This window comes from Fibroporia radiculosa (genome assembly GCF_000313525.1).
Source record: "Fibroporia radiculosa TFFH 294 genomic supercontigs, scaffold30, whole genome shotgun sequence".
Lineage (NCBI taxonomy): Eukaryota > Fungi > Basidiomycota > Agaricomycetes > Polyporales > Fibroporiaceae > Fibroporia > Fibroporia radiculosa.
Window position 1 is genome coordinate 200 of NW_012133165.1, and position 25649 is coordinate 25848.

General features: G+C 50.3%; 7 protein-coding genes across 7 annotated transcripts; 4 read left to right on the forward strand and 3 right to left on the reverse strand.

The window, feature by feature from the left end:
• Nucleotides 1-4412: 4412 nt before the first annotated feature.
• FIBRA_00047 (uncharacterized protein) lies at nt 4413-5544 on the reverse strand (the record flags this gene model as incomplete). Its single annotated transcript, XM_012321946.1, has 7 exons — nt 4413-4433; nt 4486-4624; nt 4676-4817; nt 4872-4934; nt 4988-5084; nt 5135-5307; nt 5364-5544. The coding sequence occupies 7 exons, from the start codon at nt 5542-5544 to the stop codon at nt 4413-4415; spliced, it is 816 nt and encodes a 271-aa protein (XP_012177336.1).
• A 552-nt stretch (nt 5545-6096) lies between these two features.
• On the reverse strand, nt 6097-8294 carry FIBRA_00048 (uncharacterized protein; the record flags this gene model as incomplete). The annotated part of the gene is made up of 10 exons (XM_012321947.1): nt 6097-6419; nt 6469-6485; nt 6543-7118; nt 7167-7282; nt 7320-7397; nt 7447-7540; nt 7591-7619; nt 7676-7684; nt 7744-7923; nt 7977-8294. 10 exons carry the CDS (start codon nt 8292-8294, stop codon nt 6097-6099), a joined length of 1740 nt encoding a protein of 579 aa, XP_012177337.1.
• A 367-nt stretch (nt 8295-8661) lies between these two features.
• FIBRA_00049 (uncharacterized protein) lies at nt 8662-9775 on the forward strand (the record flags this gene model as incomplete). Its single annotated transcript, XM_012321948.1, has 4 exons — nt 8662-8688; nt 8745-8877; nt 9327-9424; nt 9476-9775. The coding sequence occupies 4 exons, from the start codon at nt 8662-8664 to the stop codon at nt 9773-9775; spliced, it is 558 nt and encodes a 185-aa protein (XP_012177338.1).
• A 775-nt stretch (nt 9776-10550) lies between these two features.
• Nucleotides 10551-11333, forward strand: FIBRA_00050 (uncharacterized protein; the record flags this gene model as incomplete). Its single annotated transcript, XM_012321949.1, has 6 exons — nt 10551-10593; nt 10650-10687; nt 10739-10926; nt 10986-11063; nt 11118-11177; nt 11240-11333. The coding sequence occupies 6 exons, from the start codon at nt 10551-10553 to the stop codon at nt 11331-11333; spliced, it is 501 nt and encodes a 166-aa protein (XP_012177339.1).
• Nucleotides 11334-11723: 390 nt separating this feature from the next.
• Nucleotides 11724-13471, reverse strand: FIBRA_00051 (uncharacterized protein; the record flags this gene model as incomplete). Its single annotated transcript, XM_012321950.1, has 10 exons — nt 11724-12117; nt 12174-12199; nt 12255-12304; nt 12362-12390; nt 12448-12766; nt 12825-12886; nt 12990-13100; nt 13154-13182; nt 13236-13289; nt 13340-13471. The coding sequence occupies 10 exons, from the start codon at nt 13469-13471 to the stop codon at nt 11724-11726; spliced, it is 1206 nt and encodes a 401-aa protein (XP_012177340.1).
• Nucleotides 13472-15487: 2016 nt separating this feature from the next.
• On the forward strand, nt 15488-20169 carry FIBRA_00052 (uncharacterized protein; the record flags this gene model as incomplete). Its single annotated transcript, XM_012321951.1, has 15 exons — nt 15488-15505; nt 15558-15588; nt 15641-15775; nt 15835-15956; nt 16008-16062; nt 16175-16967; nt 17019-17439; nt 17558-17663; nt 17710-18516; nt 18570-18676; nt 18724-18765; nt 18819-18918; nt 18984-18995; nt 19047-19344; nt 19404-20169. 15 exons carry the CDS (start codon nt 15488-15490, stop codon nt 20167-20169), a joined length of 3813 nt encoding a protein of 1270 aa, XP_012177341.1.
• A 2587-nt stretch (nt 20170-22756) lies between these two features.
• Nucleotides 22757-24953, forward strand: FIBRA_00053 (uncharacterized protein; the record flags this gene model as incomplete). Its single annotated transcript, XM_012321952.1, has 12 exons — nt 22757-22828; nt 22884-22922; nt 22977-23066; nt 23115-23198; nt 23254-23365; nt 23423-23568; nt 23624-23754; nt 23808-23928; nt 24003-24098; nt 24149-24488; nt 24566-24751; nt 24805-24953. 12 exons carry the CDS (start codon nt 22757-22759, stop codon nt 24951-24953), a joined length of 1566 nt encoding a protein of 521 aa, XP_012177342.1.
• Nucleotides 24954-25649: the final 696 nt, after the last annotated feature.

The following is a 25649-nucleotide window of genomic DNA, read 5'->3' on the forward strand; positions in this document are numbered from 1 at the left end:
AGAATCCCCCTCTCACACTGTAACAGTGTCTATGAACTGTTTGTAGCAGTTCTGTACATAGAACTTGTAGGTGCATTCACTATTCGTTCAACAATCCTCAGTTGTCAGGTCCCTGAACACTACCCCCGGTGTTCGCCATTCACTGTGGGCAATGTCGAGTAGCAAACACATGTTGAACACAGCTCACAGGAGACAGCAAGTATTCACTGTGTTCGGAGCTTAAACATTAGGAGTGTCCAACTGCCAAACATGGGTGATCGGCAGCTGTTGATTGGCTGAACACCCATATTCGACGGATGTTACCGCAATGTCCGACAAACATGTTCGGGCTCCGAACATAATCAGGAAACGCTGTCTCCGGCGACCGTTGTTTTCCTTATGTTCGGCGCTCGACCTTTGGGCATTTCTCGCAGTGGTTTCACATTGTAGTTACTCTTGACATGAAATGGAGACCGAATATGCGCTAGCATCTGCTAATAGCATGAGTTTTGACATATCGCATCAGCTCGAGCGATAGGATCCGACCGGCCTGATACAACTTGATATCGGAGACCATGTACACCGTGACGGGCTTATCTATGCCGTGTGGTCGGCGGCCACTGGCACCGGGTGCTAAGTTATCTCACTATCTTACGTCGGCACACTGCACATTACTTATAGCCATTACATATATCAACTCTACGGAACCATGGTCCTGCTGACCGTTGTTAACTGACCGACCGCGTCACTATTTTCCGAGGCCCGTCATGTTTTATTATGCATTCCACTTCTCTGATTTTTGCGTCAATATGTTTCAATCTGGGTCATATCACTTGGTAAGCAGCTGTATGTCTGCGCAAGAGTGTATTGCTGACACTGGCAAGTCGGTTATCGAGCCTTAAGTACCCCGGGCAATCACCGCCGCACAGGTGAAGTCCGACTTCGAGATTTATTCGTCGCGACTTGGAGTTCAGATTATAATTGCATATCAAATCAACATCAAGTGTATGATTGTGGACCTGTCCGAGACTGCGGGGATGCTATCACGGTGATGTGTATTCAATAATCTAACCCAGTCTGGCTATAACTCGTATATCTTCCGCGTGCTCGAGTCATACATAGTACAGGCACTCGCAAAAAGGTGAGGTATTGTTATATACCAGGGTGAGCAGTAGTATGATAACTGTTGACAGTATAACGATGGTATTGACACGCACTCCTATATTGGACTAATGTCATCAGTACTGCATGGGGTTCCTTAACATTCCAGATAGCTAGCGACCAAGACGTAGCCCACTCCCATCTGTCACCCCCTGGCATATCTGTGTGGACCATTTGTCTTTCTGATTGCTTTCATTCAGACTCAAAGTATCATCAACATCTTTCCTTTGACGTATCTGGCAGAATACACCTCGTCCAAGTGTATTGCGGCCGTTATCAGAGATAATGGACATATTGAATCGAGGTATGTGTCATTATCCTTGAAATCTCATGCTGCCCATGACCGTCTGGTGATTGCCATTGTGACAAGTTGAGAGGACGAACACTTGAGTCGTTTGTTCCACGTATCGCATCTCAGCCGTATTGAATTACCAGAACAGGCTTTATAGATAGTATTCAAGCTCTCTCTCTGAAAAATGCAGTTCGATGAAGCGTGAAACCATGACATGGTGCATGCGTTCACTTACGTTTTTGATGGACTACAGCATGATGTTTTTGGTGTCTGCCTGACTGTGATATCTTCGGCGTTGAGACTGCAGAAAATCGAGGTTTAACTGATATTTTATCATAATGCAATGGTATCGTGATGCAAGGTCAGGGGATATCTTCCTGGCGAGATATCAGTATGTTCCATGTCACACCTAAGGGTTCGAGTTTGTTGGATCAAATGTATTGAGATCCGGTGCTATCCACTCTTCGAGATTTGATGCTCATCAACTTGCACTGTGCATATACTTGTTCTAGCTCCAAACTTAACTGCACAGCTCAGGGGTGATCATTCGCTGAGAGTGTACTATATGATGCGGATGAAGTTTTCTTGTATTCTTACTCTTAGCTCCTCCATTTTTTGTTCACTCACCGGGCACTCGTTCCCTAGGCTCGTCTATATGGACACTCAGTTCAACCTCCAAGAAATCGAACCAATACTTACTAGCATCCAAAATGCTAGGTATCTTGCCCTTAGCAGTTTTGTGCTTGTATTATGCGAGTATATATCGAACCTAGAACTGGAAGTCAGTACTAGTCCCCCTTCGTCCTATCTCTGCTGTGCTTCCTGACCAGTATGTTTAATAGGTGGAATATTTTTGGTCAGGTCCCTGGTCTCTGTCACGTATCTTGTTCATGATTGTCAGTACTTTGGTTATATATGACATCCCATTGACATTGAACGCGGCAACTTCCAGAATCGATACCTAACACCTATAGTAATCGTGTAGGTCCCTCCCCACTTCTGCTATCCTCATACGTTCAAACGTTTGCTATTCACAGGCTAGGTGTCGCATGTGAGTTAAATTATGCATGATATGGATAAAAGGTGTCTCAAAAACTGAACTGCAGATCTCGTTGTACCCAATCTCTCAGATGAAGTAAGTCTAGACGTATAAGTCTCAGTGTCTATGCCTGAAACCAAGATAGTTGTAAGCATCTAAGATCCACTCCTTCAAAAACCTTGTCCATTCGCTTCCTAGTTGCTCCTTGGGTGTTACCATCATTTTTGTCCTGCAAGTATCTGGAATCACTGTCGTTCAAGGTATTGCTGTCGTCGTCACACGCCATATTCCTTGCCTGACAACACTTCAAAGCAATAATCGTTGTCAGAATTTGGTATATCTTCTCTATGACTACCACTACAAGATTCTTAATCGTAGGCGCTTGCGCCATTGCGATGTCATCTGGCGTCGCATTGTCTGGAAGCATTTGTCCACAGCTACTTTTAGCCCAGGCTAATCCCCTTTCAGCATACGGCTGCATGATTTATCCGCCGAGAAGAAGTTGGCAGGTATTGATACCCAATATAATTTCGCATACTATATTTTTCGCTGCTACTACTTGGCCGGCTCTGCGATTGAGGCGTCATAATAGATCATCTCCATTGCTAAACCGTCTTGTCCGAGAGTAAGTTTTTCTTTTCTTTCATTTACGCTTGATTGATGAAGTTACACAGCGGGGGTACCTTTTACGCACTAGTGTTCGGTGTGTGGTGGTTGGATATCCTATATGATTTGTCTAATATCGTATTGCATCATTAGCCAGTTCACTTTTCATGACGATTGGTTCGCTTCCTTCGGAACCATACCCGGTAAATTATTCTGTTCCAACACATTTTGTCATCTAATCGTCGTCACGGTACAGGTAATGATACCAGCTTTTTTTTCAGGGTAAGAACATATTCACTGCTATTGTTCAATTGCATGACCCTTCGCTAGCTTCTTTCTAGCGACGATATCATTGTCCGTATCTAGATTGATGCTGAGCATCCGCTCATTAGCCGCGTCTCTCTCTATGGATCCCGACTTGCTCCTCAGTGTCGCTGAACTGAGCCGTATACGATGGAAACAGGGTGCACGAGAGGGCGAATTGATAGTAGAGGTTGACGTGGTCGAGGAAGATCAATATCCACTGGACAGCCTGAATCATTGCAGTGCGGGATTGTATTCAAGTCGGGTTGGGGTATACGACGGTATGCAGATGCCCGGTGCAGGGCACCTATATACGACAAAGTCCGATGCAACCACAGCATCGGTGAGCAGCCAGGCCCCCCTGGTACCATTCCGCGTTAGTAAGTTACTAGGCCTTGCCTTTTGCTACTCAACAATGACACTGATGGGCTCGGCTTCAGTCCAGACCGTTACCAGAACAACCGAAATGCAGTAGGAACCATATGCTGTCAAATTAAGAAAATAGTGTACATGTGCTGAAGACCTACAACTCGATTTCTATTTCTATGTATGCAACAATCAACATACCCGCAGTTCATTCTGCTTTGTAATGTATACGAAAAGTTGTGAATGATGTGTGACATTAACATCATTGACTCGAACGACGATCCTACGCACCTCAGCCGCCGATTTCCTGACCATCAGACCACCAGCATAGTGTAATTACACTATTACATCACTCTCCAAATCAGCAGTATACGTCGTCCGTCGTACGCACTTTTGCCGCAGGGTATTTGTATCAGATCGTAGCCTCAAAGCGACTAGAGTCAAAGTTCACGCACAGCAACGTACACTCACGCCTCCAGTATCACTACCTATTTGTCATGAAATTGCACATACCACCATTGTGGTAGCCTATGGTACAATGAGAGAAATTACAACTAGCAGCGGATCCTGTCCTTCAAGCTTCAAGTAAAGACGAGCCATTGAGGGGGAAAATATGGACAGAATTTGCTTCCGAACAGCAATTAATAAGCGCTACCATCAGGTTTCCTACTTTCTGGCGAAGGTAATCTGCAACAAAACAATTCAGTCGGGGGGCTACGATTGACCGCCATTCAGATACCTTGATCTTGTTCTCGCCGTCCAATTTGTAATTGTGCAGAGCGTCCTTCGCGACGGTAGCGCTGCCCTCGTCCATATACTCCACGAATGCAATGTCTTTCTTAGTCGGAATAAGACGAACTTCGTGCAGATTCGGATACCTACATAATCTTTAGTCTCACGAACCCCCTGAACACTTAAGTAGCACGTACTGTGAGAACAGCGCCATAAGTTGATCCTTGCTGACGCTCTCCGGCAAATTCTGCAAGAACAGAATCTTGTTCGGAGGCAAGTATTCGTCGGGCATCTGTACATTCGGACGCTTCGATACCGGTGCTGCCCCGGCGCCGTCCACTAAAACAAAATCAATAAGCGGTGTGGCCATATGTAATAACGCATATAACCTACTTTCTGCAGCCATCTTTCTCGCACGATACTTTCTCTTCAGAGGATTCGTGTACCGAGTTGACTCTAATAGGGATCATGTCGTCGTTGATCTCTACAGCATGGGCAATGCGACTCACTTTTGTACTCCATCCTGCGCGCCTTATGCTCCTCGTAGTGGACTGAATCGAGCTTCTTCACTACTGCATCGGAGCGTGTCCGCGCGAAAGAAATTTGCTGTGGGCTACTTAGAGCGCATTTAACAAGTACAGCGTGGAGGCACTCACCATTGGCTTAGAATAAAGAGGGAATCCCCTAACCTCCTTCAATGCTTTCTTTGCAGCCTCTGCCGAATCGAAAGATACAAAAGCCTGACCTCGCATACGGAGGTTGCTGTGTGCAACTACGTCTAATACCTCTCCGTAAGACTTGAAAAGACCACGCAACGAGGCCTTCAGGACTACGGGCGTCTGCGTCAATATTCAAAGGAGCAATAGCCAAGACGAACAAAGCGACCTGGGATCCTAATCTTTTCATTCAGGTTTTGGATGTAGAGGGTCTCGGAAATGCGTTCAGGTTCGGCAGGGGGAGCCGGTTCTGCAGGTGTTGAGTCCATCGCCCCAGGCACAGGCGCAGGGGCGGCGATCACACCCTGCATAGCGTCGGGGGAAGTTGGTAGTGCGGCGAGGTCGGCCATTAGCCGAGGTTAGTGGAACGAAATCGGAGAGCGAGTACGGCTGAGGTCGACTTGCGTTACAATCGAGTACTGGAGAGACTCGAAGGTAGCAGCCAATCCTATAAAAGGCGACTCTCGGTACCATCCGAGTCTCGCTTCCAAATAAGGGCAATCCCGCAACCTCACTCGGGCATCTTCACCTGAGGCCCGAACACACTCCGGCGACGCAGAGCCTCCAGTCACGCTTGACTCAATAATAGCATTAGAGTGTCCTGAATGGCAGCAGCTTCCACCGCATGGAGAATTTGCCTTATTATCTTGTACTCTGCGCCTCCCGCAGCTGTTCGAGCTACAACAATGGGACATCCGAGTTAATTGGGAGTTCAAAACTGATTATGGACAATCTTTGTACTCTAATCTCTCAGCTAGAAGGTTGGCAAATAAATACTGGAATTAATAATGCTCCACACGAAGTGGATATACAGACTAGAATAAACAGTATGATCGCAGATTCTATCTAAGACCACCAAATCTACCTGAGACTCGACAACGGACCATCTCACAAACATACAATCAATGCAGCCCATCCTTGTCGTAGACGAGCTCAGGGTAGACAGGCTCCCACATGCCGCCCATGACATGGTCGCGCACCTCGTCTCTCTTCCAGGGGATGTCGGCAAGGCCTTCGTCGATCGCCTGCTCCGCCACCGCGATGGCAATCTCGGTGTTTACCATCCGTGCATCCGCAAAGTCCGGAAGAAGCGCGCTGTCCGGGTCCTTCAGTGCAGGAGAGAGCGACGCCAGGCGGCGTGCGCCGGCAATAATCATGGAGTCGCTGAGGGAGCGAGCTTGGGTGATCATCGCGCCATAGCCAAGGCCAGGGTAGATGAGGGCATCTGCACAATGTTAGATTATGGGCAAGAGAATAGACGCGACGTTACTTACTGTTACATTCAGCAACACTAGGTTCAATCAATTAGCAGCATGAACTTAGGATCGTAATGCACATTACCACTCACATGTAGTCCTTGCCACCGTGAGGGTGCTTGCAGGGCGGGAATGGACTGCCGCTCGCCATCAGCGCCTTGCCGTCCGTCCAGTCATTCGCGTCCTTCGGGTTGACCTCCGCGAGTCTGCTTGGGTTTGACAAGGGGAAGATAATCGGGCGGTCGACACCGCGGGCCATCTCCCTTATAATCTTCTCCGTAAACGCACCGCCCTGTGTTGAGCATCCGATGAGCACCGTTGGCTTGATCTTTCGTACAGTCTCGAACAGGCCAATCTCGCCCTTCTCGTTCGTCGGCACGCCTTCCCACTCGTCATCCGGGCGTACGAACTCCTGTAGTGCATCGCGGATCTTGTTAATACCGAGTGATTGTTTCACGAGCCCGTATCGATCGTGCAGCCAGAACCGTTTGTTTGCTTCAGCTTCGGAGACGTTGTCGATCTGCACTATGGCGTCACGGAGCTGTTTGGTGATGCCGAGTCCAGCAGTGCCCGCGCCATAGACGAGAATACGCTGGTCAAGAAGCCGGGACTTCGTGACACCTACAGCGGACATCAACGCCGACAACGTAACGGCACCGGTACCCTGCCTGCACATATGCTCAGCAATCATTTCAACGACACATGCAAATACGAACACGTCGTCGTTGAATACCGCGTGCTGGTCCCGATAGTAGTCCAACAAGCGTTTCGCATTGTTCACGCCAAAATCCTCAAAGTGTAGCAAACTGTGAGGGTGGTACTTGCGGACCAACTGCACAAATCTAAGAGATCAATTAGCGAAGAAATACTGGTTGGAGGAAGGCACGACGCAACTTGTCGATGAACTTATCGTACGCTTTCCCTCGTACACGCCCGTTAGGCCAGCCCTATGAGGACATGAGTTGCACGATCACCGTCATGAGAACGCGCACGTACAACGTATAGATCGTCGTTCAGCAGGTCCTCGTTGTCTGTGCCTACGTCCAACGTGACACTCACGGCTTTTGATGGATCGATACCGCCGAGCAGCCTGGGGAAGCGATCAGGAGTTATTCTGCCTGCCCATTCGGTAAGACTCACGTGTAGATGGCCGATTTTGCTACGGTAATCTGAAGGATTGGTCAATATATGCGCCTTGTACAGATACGTTAGGACTTAGACTTACACCAATACCCTGGCGGCGAGTGTTAAATGAGTTAACTAGTCGATGGGTGAAAGCCGAAGGAAGCTTACCCCGACGCCCTGATCACCAATTCCAAGAATCGCCTCCGCATCGGAGCATACGAATAACTGGATGTCCCGTCCTCGCGTCTGCTCCAAGAAGTCCTCCTCCATATTGTCTTGGTTGGGGAACGACAGGAACATCCCCTCACTTCGCCGGAACAGATGGGAGTAGTTCGCGATAGCATCAGCCTACAACCCTCCGACGTCAGTACATGCACCTCAGCCATATTCAGGAAGCTCACCTGCGTCGGGGTATAAATGATCGGGATGAGCTCCTTCAAGTGCCGGCTAATAAGACCATAGTACAGGGTCCAGTTCTGATCCTTCAAGCTCTGGAGGAACGTATTCTTGCGCAGAGGCGTATCGCGAGTGGAAAGCTGGTCGTATGCACGCCGACACTGCTCCTCGAGAGTATTGACCCGGAACGGAAGACGTCCAGTAAGGCCAAACGCCTTACGCTCGTGGGCGGGGAAGGCGGTGCCCTTGTTGAAGCGCGGGTGAGTGAGGATGGTGTCGCCGTGGAGCGCGACGCGCAGGGCCCTTGTCGCAGGCGTGGACATCACTGCACAGGGCGTAGAGGAAAGGAAAGAGACAGGTGCGGGACAGACGCTGTGGACGGAGGCATATTTAAATGTGCGAGGCACGTTGGGGCCGGGTTACGTTCCTGCTGTTGGAGAGCCAGATTCTGCCAGAAGATGACGGTGGTGGGTCTGGTCCAAGTGTGCACGCCATGCCCGTCACGCTCGCCGAGGCCCCTGCTTGCCGTCGCAACCACGAGCACAACTGTCATCACCAGTCTTTGAGTAGGCTAATTGACGACCATATCACACAGCCTCTTCCTTCAATCACTGCGCAGCCTCAAAACGATTCTTTCTCATCCGCTCCCGTTAAACTCCTCTCATTACCGCTTCTTCTCCAGCAACCGCCATGGGTCGTTGGACACAGTACGACGAGGTGATTTGGCTCTTGGCCCTCATAGTGTTAATCTCACTGAGACCTTTCTGCTGTAGGATGAATACCGTCTGCCAGAGGGCATGAAGCGGGTTGGATACGATGCAGACTCAGGGAAATACTACTTCCGCGACCAGGACGGAACCCTCTGGGAGGGCGAGGAGGGCGCGCGGTTTGGGGAGATGAAACAAGGTGAGCGACGCACTGTGGATTTGTATTTCATCGTTCGATGGCCAACCCAGCCGTCAAATCCGCTATTGGCAGTCTCTTTGGATGTTGTGCTAGTGCATATTGTCCTATGGAAGATGCATGTTCGTGCTGGAGTACTTGCAATGTGGAAAACCGGCTTATTATGGTTTCTGTGTTCCGACCCTCGTCTTCCCGGTTTCAAGCGAGCGATGCCATGCTGTCTTAGCCAGGTGGATGACTTGCGGTTGCGGCGCACCGGCTAACATGCGATATGCCACCGTAGCTTGCTCAATTCTCTGCAATATACACATGATGGCTTGGACCGGGGTCATTACATGGCTTAGTTCGTAAAAGCGCAGTAGTATGCGCTGGCTGTGATCACCGCGTGGTGGCCATGTTGACCTGCGATGCGTACTCATATAAACCTCACTGACCATGCTCCTGTCAAATAGTCTCGGAGGCACCAATCGTCGTTAGCGACGACTATGAAGACGACCTGGAGGCCGCGCCAAGTCGTGCGGACGGGTACCAGTCATTAGCCGTTGATCCAGTGGGTCCCTTCATTTCTCGACTTCATTATATGTGCTAGACACACTTCCAGGACCAACCGCCGCGCCGCTCGCACGGCAATGGTCTCGGCGCATACAAAATGCTCTTCCCGTTCTTCCTTTTGATCGTGGTCGCCCTCTTGTTGGTCATCAGGCTGGTTCACTATCCCAGTGAGCCCGCGGTACTATGCCCCGACAAGAGCGAGCTCTCGCACATAAAAAAGGGTGATACATGCTGGAAATTGTCGCAGGCGCGCAATAGCACGCTCGACGAGCTCCTTGACGTAAACCCGGGACTGGACTGCGATGGGCTAGTGCCCGGGCAAGGTGTGTGTTTGCCCACGCATAAGTAATTAGGTCTAGGTATTTGGAATTGGTTCGGATGTGTCGATATAGGCCGGAGTGAACCAGTCGTGTACCCGCACACTGTGTCACAGTTAATAACTATGTGTTTTGTGTTTCTGACTTGCACGACGTGCATCCCGACGTCTTGCATCGTGTATAACATCAGCTTTCAACGTTTCGCGGGCGTCCAAATTTTCTGGAGACCTTGTATCCTCTCGCCCTTTGTACATGCTGTGCAGCCGCAGTGCGTTGAGTAGGCGAGACCTAGAGGTAACAAGCAAGAGATCCCGGCTCTTGGCGCAGCTATGTCGCAACTCCAGAGAGATCTCTTAACTAGTAAAAGTGTGGTGAACTTGCCAGCCCCTCGGGGCATGCAACTCAATCTCACTCGGCATTGGCAATGGTGAATCGATGAAGACTTGGACATATCGCCCGAGCATGCATGACCGTCACGCCGGTTGTCTGAGTACCGATCCTCAGAGTCTGCGTGACGGCCTTGAATCCGGGACGCGGCGCAGTCTCGAACTTGCGGAGCCTTCTGCGACGAGACGCGACTGCGAATAGACCGGATGACGTCACGCGCCCGCGGCTGTGAGCGCGGTGCCGTGCATTCCATTTCCACCCGGATAGTCTGACCACTCGACTCCCCCTTTGGCTTGAGTCCGCCTCTTGTCTCTCTCCACCACCACCACCACCCCCCTAACGCGACCGCGCCCTCGCTTTTGCCCACGACCTCGCCTCGCCCGCCCACGACACACTCAACATTACCCCTAGATTGCTACAATGCCAGTCAACCTTGACACCCACTTCCGCAGGGGTCATCCCGGTCAGTCGCCCAACGCATACCGCCCCCTGTTGCACAGCTAACCGGCTCCCTGACAGTCGTATTCACGCTTTTGATCATCTTTAGCATCATAGAGGTTGGTTAATTATTCGCTCTGCATTATCTCCTCTCCTAATGGCGTACACAGCTCGCCATTTCCGGCTGGCTTGTCGCCCGGTTTAACTCGCACCATAACTTCATGAGCATCTCCGTCCGCGATCGCACACGCTTTCTTCTATTCTGCTCCGCTTGGACTATCCTGCTGTCTTCTCTCTATGCCGGGTTCTTCTGGCTGTCCGCTTCCGTGTTCACGAGCGTTCTAAGCCATCTGATCTTGTGAGTATGGTACCCCTCCACGAATGAATAGGAGCTAAAGGCCATATATTCGCTCACAGCCTCTTTGTAACGTGGGTCCTATGGCTTGCTGGAGCGGCGAGTATCACAGCTGCACTCGGCGGTGGACTTGACTGCGGGTACGCTAGTTATCTATTACTCCTGCTGTGTTGTCTTCTCACCATCAGTCGCAGGAATCATTTCACGTACTGTGGTCAGTTAAATGCGCTAGAAGCGTTCGCATGGATCATATGGTATGTAATGACTCCTAGCGAAGTTGGCAGCGCGCTAAAGCTCAATCTTTCAATTGTCAAAGGGTTCTCACGTTTTTCGCCTTCTTTTCCGTAATTTTGCGTGCTGTCTCAGCATCCAGACGCGGGGATGGCATGGGCGGGCAGCTCGTCCCGTAGTCGTCATGGAAAGACAAAACCTGACGATAGATCGACCGACTCATTCTGTATACTCGACACTTACACACATCGGACGTTTTGGTGATTGACGATCTATATTATGTCCTTTCATGTTGCTTTATCTGGAGGTTGTGTGTACTTTACGCGCTTTTGTGTGACATGTTATAATGAAACATCTCGTAGTCCGGCTCGATATTCAATACTGGACACTTTACTAAGGTATTGTCAGGCAGTGAGATCACGCAAATACTTGAACCGTCCTTCAAACGAGCCAAAATTCATGCATTATGTTGGGGGCGACTTGCGTAGAAGTACAGCTATAGCGTACAAACCGTCGTATAAGAAGGGTGATATAAACTCCCGTTATAGGCTGGCTAGTCAGACAGCTAATTACTTGTGGTTACAACAAGATTCAAAGTGGCAGTGTGAATGCTCACCAGGTTTAAGCGACAGTCTGGGCGGCAGAGACCTCTTTCCCGATCTCGTGGAAAATTTCTGCGTTTTTTGGAGCTTGTCCGCGCCAGGGTAGACTGCGCCATCAAACACGCCAACGCGCGACGCGCGAAGGACAGGGTACTGGCCACTACCAAACTCGTCAAGCGGGACGTCCCCGACGTCTATCTCAACGATGATCTCGCCGTCGTGCGCGCCGCGCTTCCACCGCACGCGGCTGAGCTCCGCGTCACTGAGGAGCAGGTCTGAGTCGACAGAGAGCTGCGCGGCGAGTGAACGGATGCTCAGCATCAACCGCCCGGCGGAGATCGTGGAGATCGTGAGCAGGAAACTAATGCGCGCGCCATGGATTAAGAGTGCGTAAGGGAAGAAAAGGGGGGCCCTTACCTGGCATAGATGGCCGGGAACATGACCTGAAACACGAATGTGAGCTACCAGGGAGGGAGAGAAAGAAGCGTAAGCGCGCACGGCAGGGTCTCTGGTTTGTGCCGCTCCGATCGTGGAGAACACTGAAGCGCCTTTCAATCACACATGAGCACATACCAGCCGCCGATGTGATCATTTGCCCGACATACCGAACAGGAAGAAGTAGAAGACGCCGCCACTACAAGTCATAGCCTCCAGCTGAGCGTCCATATCTAGTAAGGAAATAGAAACGTACTCTCGGACGAGACGGTTCATCAACGGTGACTGCCTCCCACAGCGATGCATGCGGAGTGCGGGCCAGGTTGTAGCGGCGAAAAGGATGGTATGCAGGATGATGTTGGGCAAGAACACCCGCCACATATTGTCCGAGGGCGGGACTGAACACCCGGGGGTGTGGAAGCCGGGGAGCTTGAGCGGAATGGTGAGGAAGTCGCTGTAAACGATGCTGATGGTAATCGCGGTAGCGGTCGCGCAGATCACAAAGCAGCCGACGATCATGATGCGGGCGACGCGCCGCATCGAATAAATATACCATATGCGTAGGACGATGATGGCTGGGCGATATCGTCAGCGACGCGTATTTACCTTATTTGACTCAGTAGAGATGCATACCTTGAACGATTGTGATGCAGATGTATGTCAGGATATAAGCAGCAGGGACTGCTTTCGAGCAGCTACGTATCGGTTAGCTGAGCCCACACGCCTTCAGAGATGTAGTAGATCGTACAACTGCGAGGCATATGTTGAATATTACTTTAAGGAATACAGATAACAAACACCCATACCTCATAAGTCAGCGGAGGTCCCACAAGGCCTGGTGAAATATGAGCGGACTCAACTACATCATAGATGTATGCAGCAAGAAGGTGCTCACAGTAAACAGCAATGCTACAGGAATTGTGAGCATCACACCATGAGCCACACGCAATGAACGAGCTCACGTCATTGATACAAGTGGGAGGTACCGGTTCTGAACGCAACAAGTCAGGATAAGCACAGCAAAATTGCGAGAGAAATGCTGACAAGTAAGAAGAGAAACCTGGAGATCGACCATGGTCCGGACCAGAAATGTTCGATCTGTGGAGGACATTCAGTTTGTTCACAAATGGGGATTCTGTGTCACTTACCTCTTGGTCAAACGTCAAGAAATAGTTATACATGTAAATCACAAGGCCGGCGATTGCAAGATACCTCGTCTTCTCGGCGGCCTCGAGCTCTGATAGCAGCAAGGAGACCTCATCTGCAGGGAGGGCTGCCATCAACTCGCAGGCATAAGTCCCAGAATGTGTGAAGCAGGGGCAGGCTCAGAGAGAGGGCGGGAGCGAGCGTGCCGGCTCTGCGAGCGTCACGTTGGTGGGGGTAAATAAGTATATGTAAGACCCCCTCGTTCGCCAATCACCCCGACGCCGAGATGGTGGTCCAGGGCGGTGGGTCGTGATTCGTGTAGTGATCAAACCGATGATCGAAACTGATGGGAAGAGGAGTAAGACACGACCCGGTTCGTCGATACTACTTTATGGTCTCACCTCCAGCCTCCAGCCTCCAGAGATTGCTCGCCAATCTGTCTCTGAAGCGGTATCAAAACAGACTGTCTGGCGGCGGGACACGCACGTCGCATACAGTACATTTCGTGACATTGCAAGCAAGGTAAGCTCAATGGGTGATGCTGAACCTGCATTCTAGCGCATGTGCACTCTGAATTCAATTATCAAGTCGCTTCAGCGGTGATGGCGGTGCACCGCAACCTCCGTGATCCAATAGCTGAAAGCTTCCAGCGAGGGCAAGACTTCAGGAGGTTCGCATGCAAGAAGCTTATTTTTCACCGATTTCACGAAGGCTGATCGGAGCAGCGCCCTTTCCGAACATGATACGTCCGCCCGAGAAACCAGGAGAAACCGACATCGCTGCCGGGGCGAGAATAGGGCACGATAGAGATCGAGCTCGGTATGATGGACTCACGACGATCTCTATCAGAAGATTCAGAGCGTCGATAATTACTGTAATCAAGTTGATGCGCCCCGAGATGTGGTACCCTTCCGGTAAGTACTAAGTAGAGTCCTCGACTAGACGTACCTAGTCAGTCAGGTACTGTAGCTATCTTAATGTCAACAGGTAAGTCAACAGTAGATTTACAGGAAAGAAAGGATTGTCTTAACTTAATGACACCTGACACGACATAATGGATGCGCATAGCGGCATACGAGAGTACATGTAACCGCCGCCATAAACACTAGATAGGTTTCGATTCTTGCTTGTATGTAGTCCTGTTCCCAATTGCAACCAATGACGTGTACGCATTTGAACACGCAAAAGCATTTGAGACTGGGAACACTCACATCAAGGTTGAGCATGACACAGTACCCTATGACTTAAGTGCTGGTCTGGCCAAAACATCACTAGGACACCATATCAGGGTAGAGAGAATCTTCATCATTTCCGCTGTATTCACAACTGGCCTAGAGCTTGTTCAAGTTAGCATCGCGCGCAGGGCATGTACGTCCTGGATAAGCAAGTACAACCCAGCATCTTATCACCGATGTAAGGCCCGGGAAGCCGCCCTTAGATATATATGATACCCTTATATGCAAGTGTAGATCCGCACCGCATGCGTCGGCACTTCAAGTTGGAAATTGAGTCCAATCGATTATCGCAAGGTCGGGATATATGTACACTGTAAATGCGATGTCACAATAGAGATCTGTTATATGTCCTCCAATAGTGGGCAGGTATTCGTAGGCTGTGAGCAGGGCGGAGAAAAATCAGTACACCGCGGCAGGAGGAGATGTTTGAGCTCAAACAAGCGGAGAGAGTAGAGACTCAGGCGGGCCTGAAGCAGCTGGAGGAGTGTCCAACGAAACGCCAGCCATTGCCAACGCATCATCGAATTGAAACGCGGTACACGTGACTTGGCGCGACTGAAGATTCTTGGAAGACAATATTTCCTGCGCTTTCCTCCTTCCTGTCGACCGCAGAGCTATCTACGAGACATCCTTCCCTCGCGTCGGATGTGGTAGCATATTCCTGCCTTGTACATATCTCATCAATACTCGACAAACGTCCTGTCACACAGGCGCGTGCTCAACACGATTGATGAGCGCTTCCACGACGCGGTTCTGGTCTGCCTGTGCGATTCTGGCAGATTTCGGCAGAAGATCCTTGCCACTGTGGCAGCATTGCCCCGAGCTGTCCACTTCTGTTCTTAATGCGCGATTGACTACGATAACCATCTCCTCTTTCATCCATCCTACGTCCAAGACTCTATCCAGTGGAAACCAATGGCGCCCCACGTAGTGGTGAGTATATCCACATATTTGTGAAGAGGCCTCTGAGATGATTCAGATACAGGATGAATCCGAAGAAGAACTCTGGCGCGATGGTGAGGATGAGACGAGTATGCTCGAGTAGATCTACTTACAAACTGTCCACAGTGGAAGCGTCCTATAACCCAGCGATGTTTCATGTGACACAGATGTTTGGAAGTAGCACTACAGGTGGCCCATCTACATGCGGCTCTAGTACGCAGAGTAGAGGCCCGATCGTGAGGGCCGGACGCAAGGGAAGCGGTACGTGTCTCAGTCACTCCGTTCAGTGGCAATCTTGTCAACGCCACTGAGTTTTTTAGAGGTCCGTGCCCAGAGTGGACACCACGCCAGAGCTGGACAAAGTAAGGCCCGACTTATGAAGCTCAAGATCCCACAGGGACAGTCGACACGCGCTCCGGTTGTTGCTGTCTCCAATTCGCGGGTGCGTGAGATTATTTACTGTGCATCGACAGACTATTTCATGAATCATTAGAAGGAAATCATGAACACTACAGTGGTGGAAGATAGTGATATGGATATTGATGAATGTGAGTCAAGTTGTACCCCAAACAGTGTTCTGCTCACATTCATTATAACCACGCAGATCAAAGCGGCAAGTGTCCTCATGACCTTGATTTTCTCTGTTTGACCTAGAGGTAGCTATAGATACAGACGTTTCGTCGCCGGACATTTCGGCCCCGCCAGCACGGGAACCATTTTTGACATTGTCAAGTACTCCGAGAGTCGCTTCAAGATCATGGTCTTGGTCTCCTAATACATCCTCGCAATCTTCCCCATTGGGGAAGAAGAAGACGATTGACCTATCGCGGCCAACGTATCATATTTCGACATCAAGTTCATTTTCTCCCTCTTCACCTAGCAATGACGTCTTCGATGCAGGTGTCCCAATGAAATTGCTCGAGTCCCCTCTGCAATGTTCTCCATCCACCTCTAAGTGCATCTCCAAACATGTGACACCATCCCCCGTAGCCCATACAATAGCCACTGTCGGGGATAGCCGTAGACGAATTGATCGTTCCACTTCGACAATGTTGACGGACAGTACTTCAATGACAATGAGAAACAACGTGGTTCATACTTATCCTCCACCACCACCACCACCACCAGCTACTACCATGAGGCCGGCAACAACAAGCAGTGATGGTGCTTCACCATCGAGCACCTTTGCTAATGGATCTCAAAATTCTGCTCAACCGATCATCATTGCACATAATGGCGAAGTACAACAGTTGATAGACTCCCTACAAATCGCATGGGGTGTGCAGTATGAAATTGCTCGTGGTATTGGCCTCGGATACTGGGATTGGGCTGACATCACTGAGACCAAGTTGAGAGACTTGAGAGGCACCAATTGCGAGGCTGCTCCCAAAGTGCCTGTAGTTGTTCTGTCGCGTGCGCAGAACAATATTTCTTCGGCTGGCCTCTCTGTCTGGTGAGTCTTGTGCTCATTTTCATCTCTATCTGGGTTAACCTGTTCGTTCAGGGCTGAACTTGACCGGGAGCAGGATGCATTATGCGCCGATCCCCTGCGCGGGCTTGGCCTCCAAGGGGAATGGAGAGGAGAGCCTGATTGGTATGGTGGGCGTATTCAGCAGCTCGGGCGCGTCGTTGATCTCGGGGAAGGCCGCTATGGTATCCTTCTAGAGAAGATGCAGAAGCTCAAATCAAATCGTTTCGCGCGGTTCCTTGGATCAAGGCGCATGTTACAGGTCAGTATCCCGGACGAACTCACGCGCGAGACGAAGATAGGTGGGCTGCGCAAGTTCTTTGAGAACAAGTTCGTGATCTGTGGAAGGATGTTTGCGCCGTTTGGATCCAAAGATGGTAAGGTGTATATGATGGAGATCAGAGAGGATTACGAACGGCAATCATCTGATGCGCTTGGTGACCACACGCGCCTCTCGGTCGACGATTTTATAGAGTGGCACAATCCGCTTGGGTTGAATAGTCATCAGGCGAGTGCACTTAGAGGCATTTAACTTGAAGTGACTTGACTGTGCCTGATCATGTGCCGGTACTCAGCCAACTTCCAAGTGGATAACTCGATTTGACCTCGGGTTATCGACCTCGGTACCGGTATTACGCTTGCGTGGTATTGACGTTGACATCTTCTACATTGAAGATATAGGTATGATTCATGATGAGGAGTATATTCTGTCCTCATCACTCTATAGTTGCGCCGTTTGACTCCTCTCTCGGCAAGGCCCCGACCGAGAATATATTCACTGATGGCTGTGGATATATGAACGGCGCGGCGTTGACGTTGATTGGACGACGCCTCGGTTACTCCGAGCGGCCAGCTGTGGTGCAAGGTCGTTTCGCGGGCTCGAAGGGTTTGTGGGCCTTACATCCCCATGATAGGGATCCCCGCGACAAGCCTCGGATCTGGATTCGTCCGTCTCAGGAGAAGATCAAGTACGGACAACTTCACCCTGCCCAGCTAATCTTCGACCTTGTCGCGCCGCCGCGAATTACGACTCCGTCGAGGTTGTCCATGTATACCATAATGAACCTTTCGCACAACGGCGTTCCAGATGAAGTGTTCACCACTCTTATGAAGGATGGGTTGCAAAAGGAGATTGACGCGTTGACGACATGGGCAGGCCCCAACTCTATGCCGCTTCTATGGAACGCGGTCAACATCGTCGGGCATGTCACGATGACGCAGCTTCGTCGCCGCGTGTCTGTCGGTGCTCGAGTACTCGGACTTGGCCGGGCAAGGGACCGCGATGATTGGCAGAGCGAAGATACTGAAGATGATCTGAACGTTAACCCGAGTGACGATGGGCATCTTATATTCCCCGGTGAGCCCCAGTCCGTGCATGGCGCAGTTCTAGAACTGCTACAGGCGGGATTCCATCCACTGGAGCTCCCAATACTGTATGAAAAGCTCCGCCAGATCGTTGAGAAACGCATCGAAGAGTTTATCAAGGAATATCGAATTGTCTTAGAAAATTCTGCTGAGGCTTTCATCATGCCTGGTATGATCTTTTCCGGTGCCTATGAAGCTCTAGCTGATTATATAATATTTCAGACCCATACGGAGTATTAGAAGAAGGTCAAATCCAATTCATAGCGACACAGAATTTAAAGGACCCTCTTGAGGACCCCATGCCAATGGCGATTACGGGCGAAGTCCTAGTAAGTTTGTCCGGATTGTATCCGGGTCCAATCTGATTTGCTACTAGCTTTATCGAAACCCAGCAAGAGTACCTTCGGACGTTCGGAAGGTTAGATATCGCGTCTGGTGCTTTTCTTACAGCTGAGAACCTCGCTTGACCAGGTGATTGCTGTCGTTCACCCCAAACTTGTGGAGTACGTCAACGTGATTGTACTGCCTACCAAAGGCAAACGCTCGCTTGCAAATATTCTGGCAGGAGGCGGTGGGTGTCTTTTGCGTGGCCTTTTACTTCGTCTCTAACCTACTCCTGAACCATATTTTCTTAAGATGTTGATGGAGGTGCGCTCACTTTGTCTTGTTCAATTTTGTAATGATTGATTGAGCCTCCAGACGTCGCGGTCTGTATTTACGAGCCATCTTTGGTCAAACCGTTCCGAAATGGCCCCATTAATGATCCGCCTCCCCGATTCAAAGAGAATAACTTTGAGACGGAAGGTTCAATCGAGAGGGTCTGTGACTTCTCGGATCGGTTGAAGAGTTTGCCGCCTGCTGCGGCGCAGTCGGAGCTTCAGAAAGTGCTGCTATCTGGTTTGTCTAAGGCAGCAGTTGGAACATATTCTATCTTTCATGAAAATACGGCCTACACCCTTGGATACGATCACCTGGAGACGCTGCGTCTTGCATTCATGTACGAGAGCGCTCTGGTTTTACCAAGTTTGCAATTTGCTTACCCGATCCCTGCTCCAGGTTCACAACGGTTCTGGACTCGCGCAAAACCGGGTTGAAAGTAATAGATCGAGTGCAGAAAAACGACAGACAGTCGTATGATTACGCGCGACCCCTTTGCATGATACCAACGGATACCACCGGATCATTCGATGGCTTGAAGCGGAAGATGTCGCGCAGAAGCACTGTGCCTTTTGTCTTGGATAAACTCCTGGAAGAGGGCAGGGCGCTTCAGAACGGACACCTCTCTTTCTACGATGGCCTTCGCAGCCAGCTCGCAAAGACTAACGATCCGGACCTGGAGAAACCATTTCAAAGGGTCCAGATGCTCGCTCAGCGTGCATCAGCGGATCAATACAATAGTATTTCCAATGAGGTCGCTCTGATCCAGGAGCATATCAACGAGCATTTTAGACAGTACCAACGTCTCGCAGTGGGCTCACGGTCGCTGACTAGAGCATCATCGTCCAGCTCGTTTGGGAAGAAAAAAGCGAAACCCGACAAGGATCGCTCGTACGAAGATCTCGCCGTTAACTTTGCCCGTGGTCCGGATCCCGAGAGTATTCCGCTACTCTCGTTCTCGCCCAACCATCTGGAGACAGTTTTGGCTTCTTGCGCTTATACCACGATTCAAAACGGGAAGTTCCCGTTCAGTGTTGCGTTCCGCAACCTGTGCAAGATTAAGGCCGAAGCAGGGGGGTCCGTCGCGTTTACCCGTGAATTCGCGGAGATCATGACAATATCCTCATCTGCTGCAAGAATTCTGTCGCAAGCGAGTTCGGAATGATGCCGCGGATATACTATTGACTCTCACTGGTGATACCACTTCTCTCGTTTCTTGGATGTACAGTAACTGTAGTGCCTCAGTGCCGCTGTATCTACTCGCATACCGTAGCTCGGATTTCTCTGCTCTCAAACCTCAAACTGCCCAGAATTTCGGACAAGCAGAACATCACCACCTGCAAACCCGTGCTATCGGCATTTCTTCTGGAACTCATCTCTGGACTAGTCGATATCACAGAACAGCCAGCCTTGTCAACGCCTCGGCAGTCGCATTAACGTGAGGGTGTTTGTCATGACGCCGAAACGTGGCTGGACCGTGATGCGTGAAGACAATGGCGGGGTTTACCGAATCGCATTGCAGCAGCCCAAGGCACGCCTAGGTGCCTATACAAAGCTGACATCTTTACGGTGGCGGGGCGACCAATTTGAGCACCGAGGGCCGATAATATTCCACTGTGTGAAGTGGCTGACAAACGGCAGGAGTGAAGGCGACACGGTAGACGTTTCGCTTACTCGACTTTGACTTCTAGCTATTCAATTCAATTGCATTGGAAAATACCCACCTAGAGACACGCCGCACGCATGAGCGTGGGTCTCTAGTGATAGGTGGTAACCGAGCCGCTCGCTCGCTAGCCCAACGGACTTAACAATTGACAATAGCCCATGGCGCCTCTACGTGGGATAGGAACTGGGCGATGGGATTGATCGATGGGATCGGCTGAAGGCGGCCCCTCGCAAACGCGTATTATCAACCGCATCAAGAAGCAGCATTGTCCGCACCTCACCTGGGGGGAGACGGCCAGGCATGAACCTCAATGCGCGGCCATGCGAAAGTCATATTCATCGGAGTTTATAGTTCATGTACTGTATATCGCGTGCACCGAACGCAGCACGCTCCGACTGGTGCGGTCACGTAATGGCATCCCTGCAGACGACTCACCAGACAGTGATGACCTGTGAAGGGGCGACATTTCGGTGTTATACGTCACTATTCAAGCAGATAGGGTCGAGAAAGGCGATACCTGTTGCACCTTTCAAATCTCCGAAGTTCGCGACTTCACGGCTGATGGAAGGATCGCACATGAGCCTGAGCGTAGTATGCCCACCCATCCTGCGGTGCCCCATCAGGCGATACAAGACTCGGCTTGAGCGCGATCCAAGGTGCCCACGCGTCGACAAGCGATGAAATCACCCACCAAACACGGGTATAACATGTGGTGTATACGTACATGATCTTGTATGCAGCGGCATCGATACGAAATTAAACCTCACAGTATGTAGTTGTCGATGCCAATCCCAGAGGCGGTGTAAAACATTACATAGGCATTACATAGTTATATTGTGACGCCAAAGCTGCAGTCGAAGAGAATGCAAGAACTGCAATGCGGATCAGTTCTTGATATTCCCTGCGCGCATTCTTAGCTTCTATCGCAATCCGACCATCGCACGACATGGCGATTCCGAAGTCCGATGCAAGGACAGTGTCTCCTGAAGTGACTATATAAGTGAAAATTCAGAGAAGGTGAGATCTCTCGTCTATAAAACATAGGGCGTCTGATCTGGTTAGAGACGCCTGTGCGTCAAAACGACCAGAGCGTAGGGACACGCCCTGAGCTTGGCGAATCAGCAAGGGTCGACGGGCTCTAAGGGTCACTTCCTTGATATAGGAACGGGGATAGAAAAATCACGGGTCGGGGGACGTAGGGAATCCACTCCGACGTACTAGCATCGTAACGGAGAAATAGGTTTGTCGACGGAGACGGACCTTATCCTCGCCGGCTTGCAGACCAGGGCACACCATGTGTGTTCTCGTAATTTGACGACAACTGCATGCGGTAGTGTTCGATGCGGCCCTTCCTATTATATTTGCAGACTCACCAGTTGAATCATGAGAAAATAAACGAGGAATCTCAGACGCAACTATTCTAGATGGTAGCACTCATGGAGGAAGGTGTGAGAACCGAGGGCGCCCGCCGCCGACAGCGACGGGGTCCCGTGATCTCCCTGCAGCGACGCAGAGCGACGCGTCCACTGCCAGTCGCCCACGGACGCGAACTTCATTTTAATCGCTCTCCGCGGTGTCTGCGTGCGGCCTCGCCTCCAACCTCGTGCTGTCAATCGCAGTAAAGTGCCCCCCTCTGAACTTAATGGGTCGCCGGTCAAGCTCTCTGCCAGATCAACATGCTCTGTATCAGTCCTAGTCGAACAGCCCGCTTTTCACCCCGGGTCCCCGGCCCTTCGGCACCCTGAACGACCCTCTGGTCGGCTCTGGGCCTATGAAAGATAGACATGGCAAAATGCTGTCGCGTAAGGTAATAGGTGGTGCGGACATTCGACTACGATTATCAGAAGTTTAGCGGAGAATGCGCACGCAGCCTGCTTGCCTAATCTTGCAAATCTGCAGATTCTCCGACAGAACTGTTGTATTCTCAAGTTGCTAACACGCATATGCCGTTCGGGATCACCACGCTATTCGAAGCGCTTGTACAGATTGCAATCCCGAATTCTTGATCTATTTCACAGGGCAATCCGTGTCAGCGTGGGCTCGCTTTTATAGCCCGGAGTCGGTCTGTAACTTGACATAACTCGCAATGGAACACCCATACCTCCTCATCGCCCCCATCTCCGTTGTGCTTTACGCATGGTTAAGGAGACGCTCAAAGGTTCTTTACATGTACCAAGCTCGTTATGTTGAAGCGTTGAACCCCCCTCTCACAGATATCCGAGAAGCATCTACCTCCTCTAATCCCGATATCAGTAAGATAAATCCTTAGCGTGGACCTTGGATCGTGGTATCTAATAGTCTAGTAGCCTGAGGATATATTTTCCAAACCTCGTGAAGCATACGGTGCTGCGCTGCAGGAGCACGGACCAGTCATCGCAGTGAAGCGCAAAGGCAATGTAAGACATCTGATTTTGACCGTCCCACTTCATTGACGCAGTACTTAGCTCGAATATATCGTTGGGCCCGAGTATGCCCGCCATGTTCTCACATGCGATCGTTTATTCAGCTTTGAACAAGGTTCTGCGGCGGTGAGTGCTTTACCAAGTCGATCGGCTTTGCCATTAAACTCACCGATGATCCCAGATCATGAATTTGCAGCCGATCATGGCATTGACCGGGGGGGCGCTGTTTCGTGACCTCAATGACTTTGTCAGGGAGGGAATCATTGCTCGTATAGATGAGATCGTGCACCGTAGTAGGTGGAACCCTCTCGTTGACTGTGTACTTACACTCACCTGAGCTGACTGTTAAGTTTACCCGATCTATGACCGTGATGGAAAGGCATTCATCGACCTTGTCAAACAAGCACCTGACCTTGGTAGTAAGAGCCAGCTAGACTCCTTCCAGCACTCGAGAGATACAATTGCCGAAACGACATTGATTCTACTACTCGGTCAAGTATGCCCATATTTTAAAAACGTATTCTTGGTTGGCTAACAATGTATGGCCTCAGGAATATGTGAGCAGGCGCAACATGCAGATCATCGAGGACGTTTCAAATGGGATGGCCGAGCTTACTGGACAGTTCCAGAACCTTTCATTTATTGGCAAATACCTGCCTTGGATATGGGTGTTCCTGACATGGTGAGCTTAAAGGACAATTATAATGAACGGAGAGGTCCCCTGACACAGTGCAGGGCCAATGTGATCCTCATCAAGATCCCTTTTGGCTTCCTGCGGTTGTTGGGACCCCAAATATGGGCAGACGTCAGCCGTTATGAAGCTATGGCAACCTCCGGCGTTTTACCGAAAAGCGAGGTGAGAAGCGTAAGGCAGTCATCCTGTAGCGCTTAGAGTGCTCATATCGTCGGACTGTGGCCCGTGTAGCCTAGAAACGTCTTGTATCTCATCGTCAAGACGTACAAGCCGTCAGAAGGACGAAGAATCGGCATTTTTCGCCGCATTTATATTGCAATCTTATTATTATGGTGAGTGTTCTATTTCGGTGCGAGCTACGGGCGCTGATTGGGGACCTCAGCCTCATTTTCGCATCGGTCCATACCACGTAGGCATCCGTTCCGCTTTATCGCAATGTGGAGAGTACTTAGGTCCTCTCCGTTCCAGCACCGTGGTATCTCAGTGGGTTCTCTTCCAGCTCGCCGTCCGCCCGGAGTATCTTGAACCACTTCGCGAAGAGCTGCTTCGAATTCGTGAAGAGGACGAGACGGGCACGCTCCGTCTCACCGCTGCATCTTTGCGTGAAGCCCGCCTCCTAGACTCCTTCGTCCGCGAGGTCATGCGCCTCAAGGGAGATACCATCTCCACAATGAGATACACGACGTGTGATGCACCGCTAGGCGAATACATTATCCCCAAAGGTCTGCTTAGCTTACCTATGAAATACCCCACCACGAGACGCATTATGCTGACTTCTCTGCTCTTTGGCATTTGCCAGGCTCATTTGTCACACCGATGTCATGCACCGTGCATGAGAACCCTGAGGTCTTCGGCGTGGAGTCCACGGAGTTCAGGGGATTCCAGTGGGCGGAACGGAGCAAAGATGCGGCTATGACGGGCTCGGCCCATATCGTCTTCGGTCTCGGCAGATTCGCGTGTCCTGGACGAGTGCTTGCAGTGAATGGTCAGCAGGTTCCTTTATTTCGTTTGTCATAGGGGCTGAAATGTGCGTTGCAGAAATCAAACTCATCGTCTTATGCCTCATTGGAAGAGCTACTCCCAGCCTCCTGGAAGGGCGGTTTGAGGTAACAGATCCTTTGAACACCGTAACACAGCCTCCAAAAGGCACGCTTGTCTTCACACCCTTGGAGAAACCCATCCTCTAAATCGTCATAGACGACATGCATGTGAAACGTTCGTCTCCAGTGCTGACTACGTTCCCCATCCGATTGTGTTGGACCATGCGACGAAATCATTATGGTAGACATTTGACGACGCCTTGTATTGCTTTGTGCTCCCATGTAGGAATGTACAACATATTTAGCATTGTTCAGCCCTGCTTCGTTGTATGCTGAAGAAACAACCTAATCTCAATTATTTCATTACCATTAATGTACAGGCATTGCTGTAAGCAGAGGGAATATAGGTATCAAAGGTGATGTTGTGATCCATAAGATGAAGGCCTTGACAACACCTTTTCCAAAATCTGTAATAGAAGTCCCTTAAGTATACTGACATAGATGCTGAGAAGATGTGCTGTGTTGTGCACCAGAAAATCTGAGCTGGAAGTTCGCATGCATGTCCGGTATTTCCTAGCGTCTGCGGGTATATGAACTCTGAACAGTTGACGATGATTGGTGAGCTGGTCGTATCTTAGAGCTTTCATGATTAGACATACCTTTTTTATCCTTGCCTGGATGAAGCGCTTTCGAAGGTAGTGTCCCATATTTTTGAGATCTGGCCACATGAACATGGGGATCACAACCGTCATGACGGGGAGTGCGATTATCCAAAACCTGCGCAAGGGCGTATATAGTTAGTGCCAATTCGCGGGGAACGTACATCACATCTGCGGAAGATAG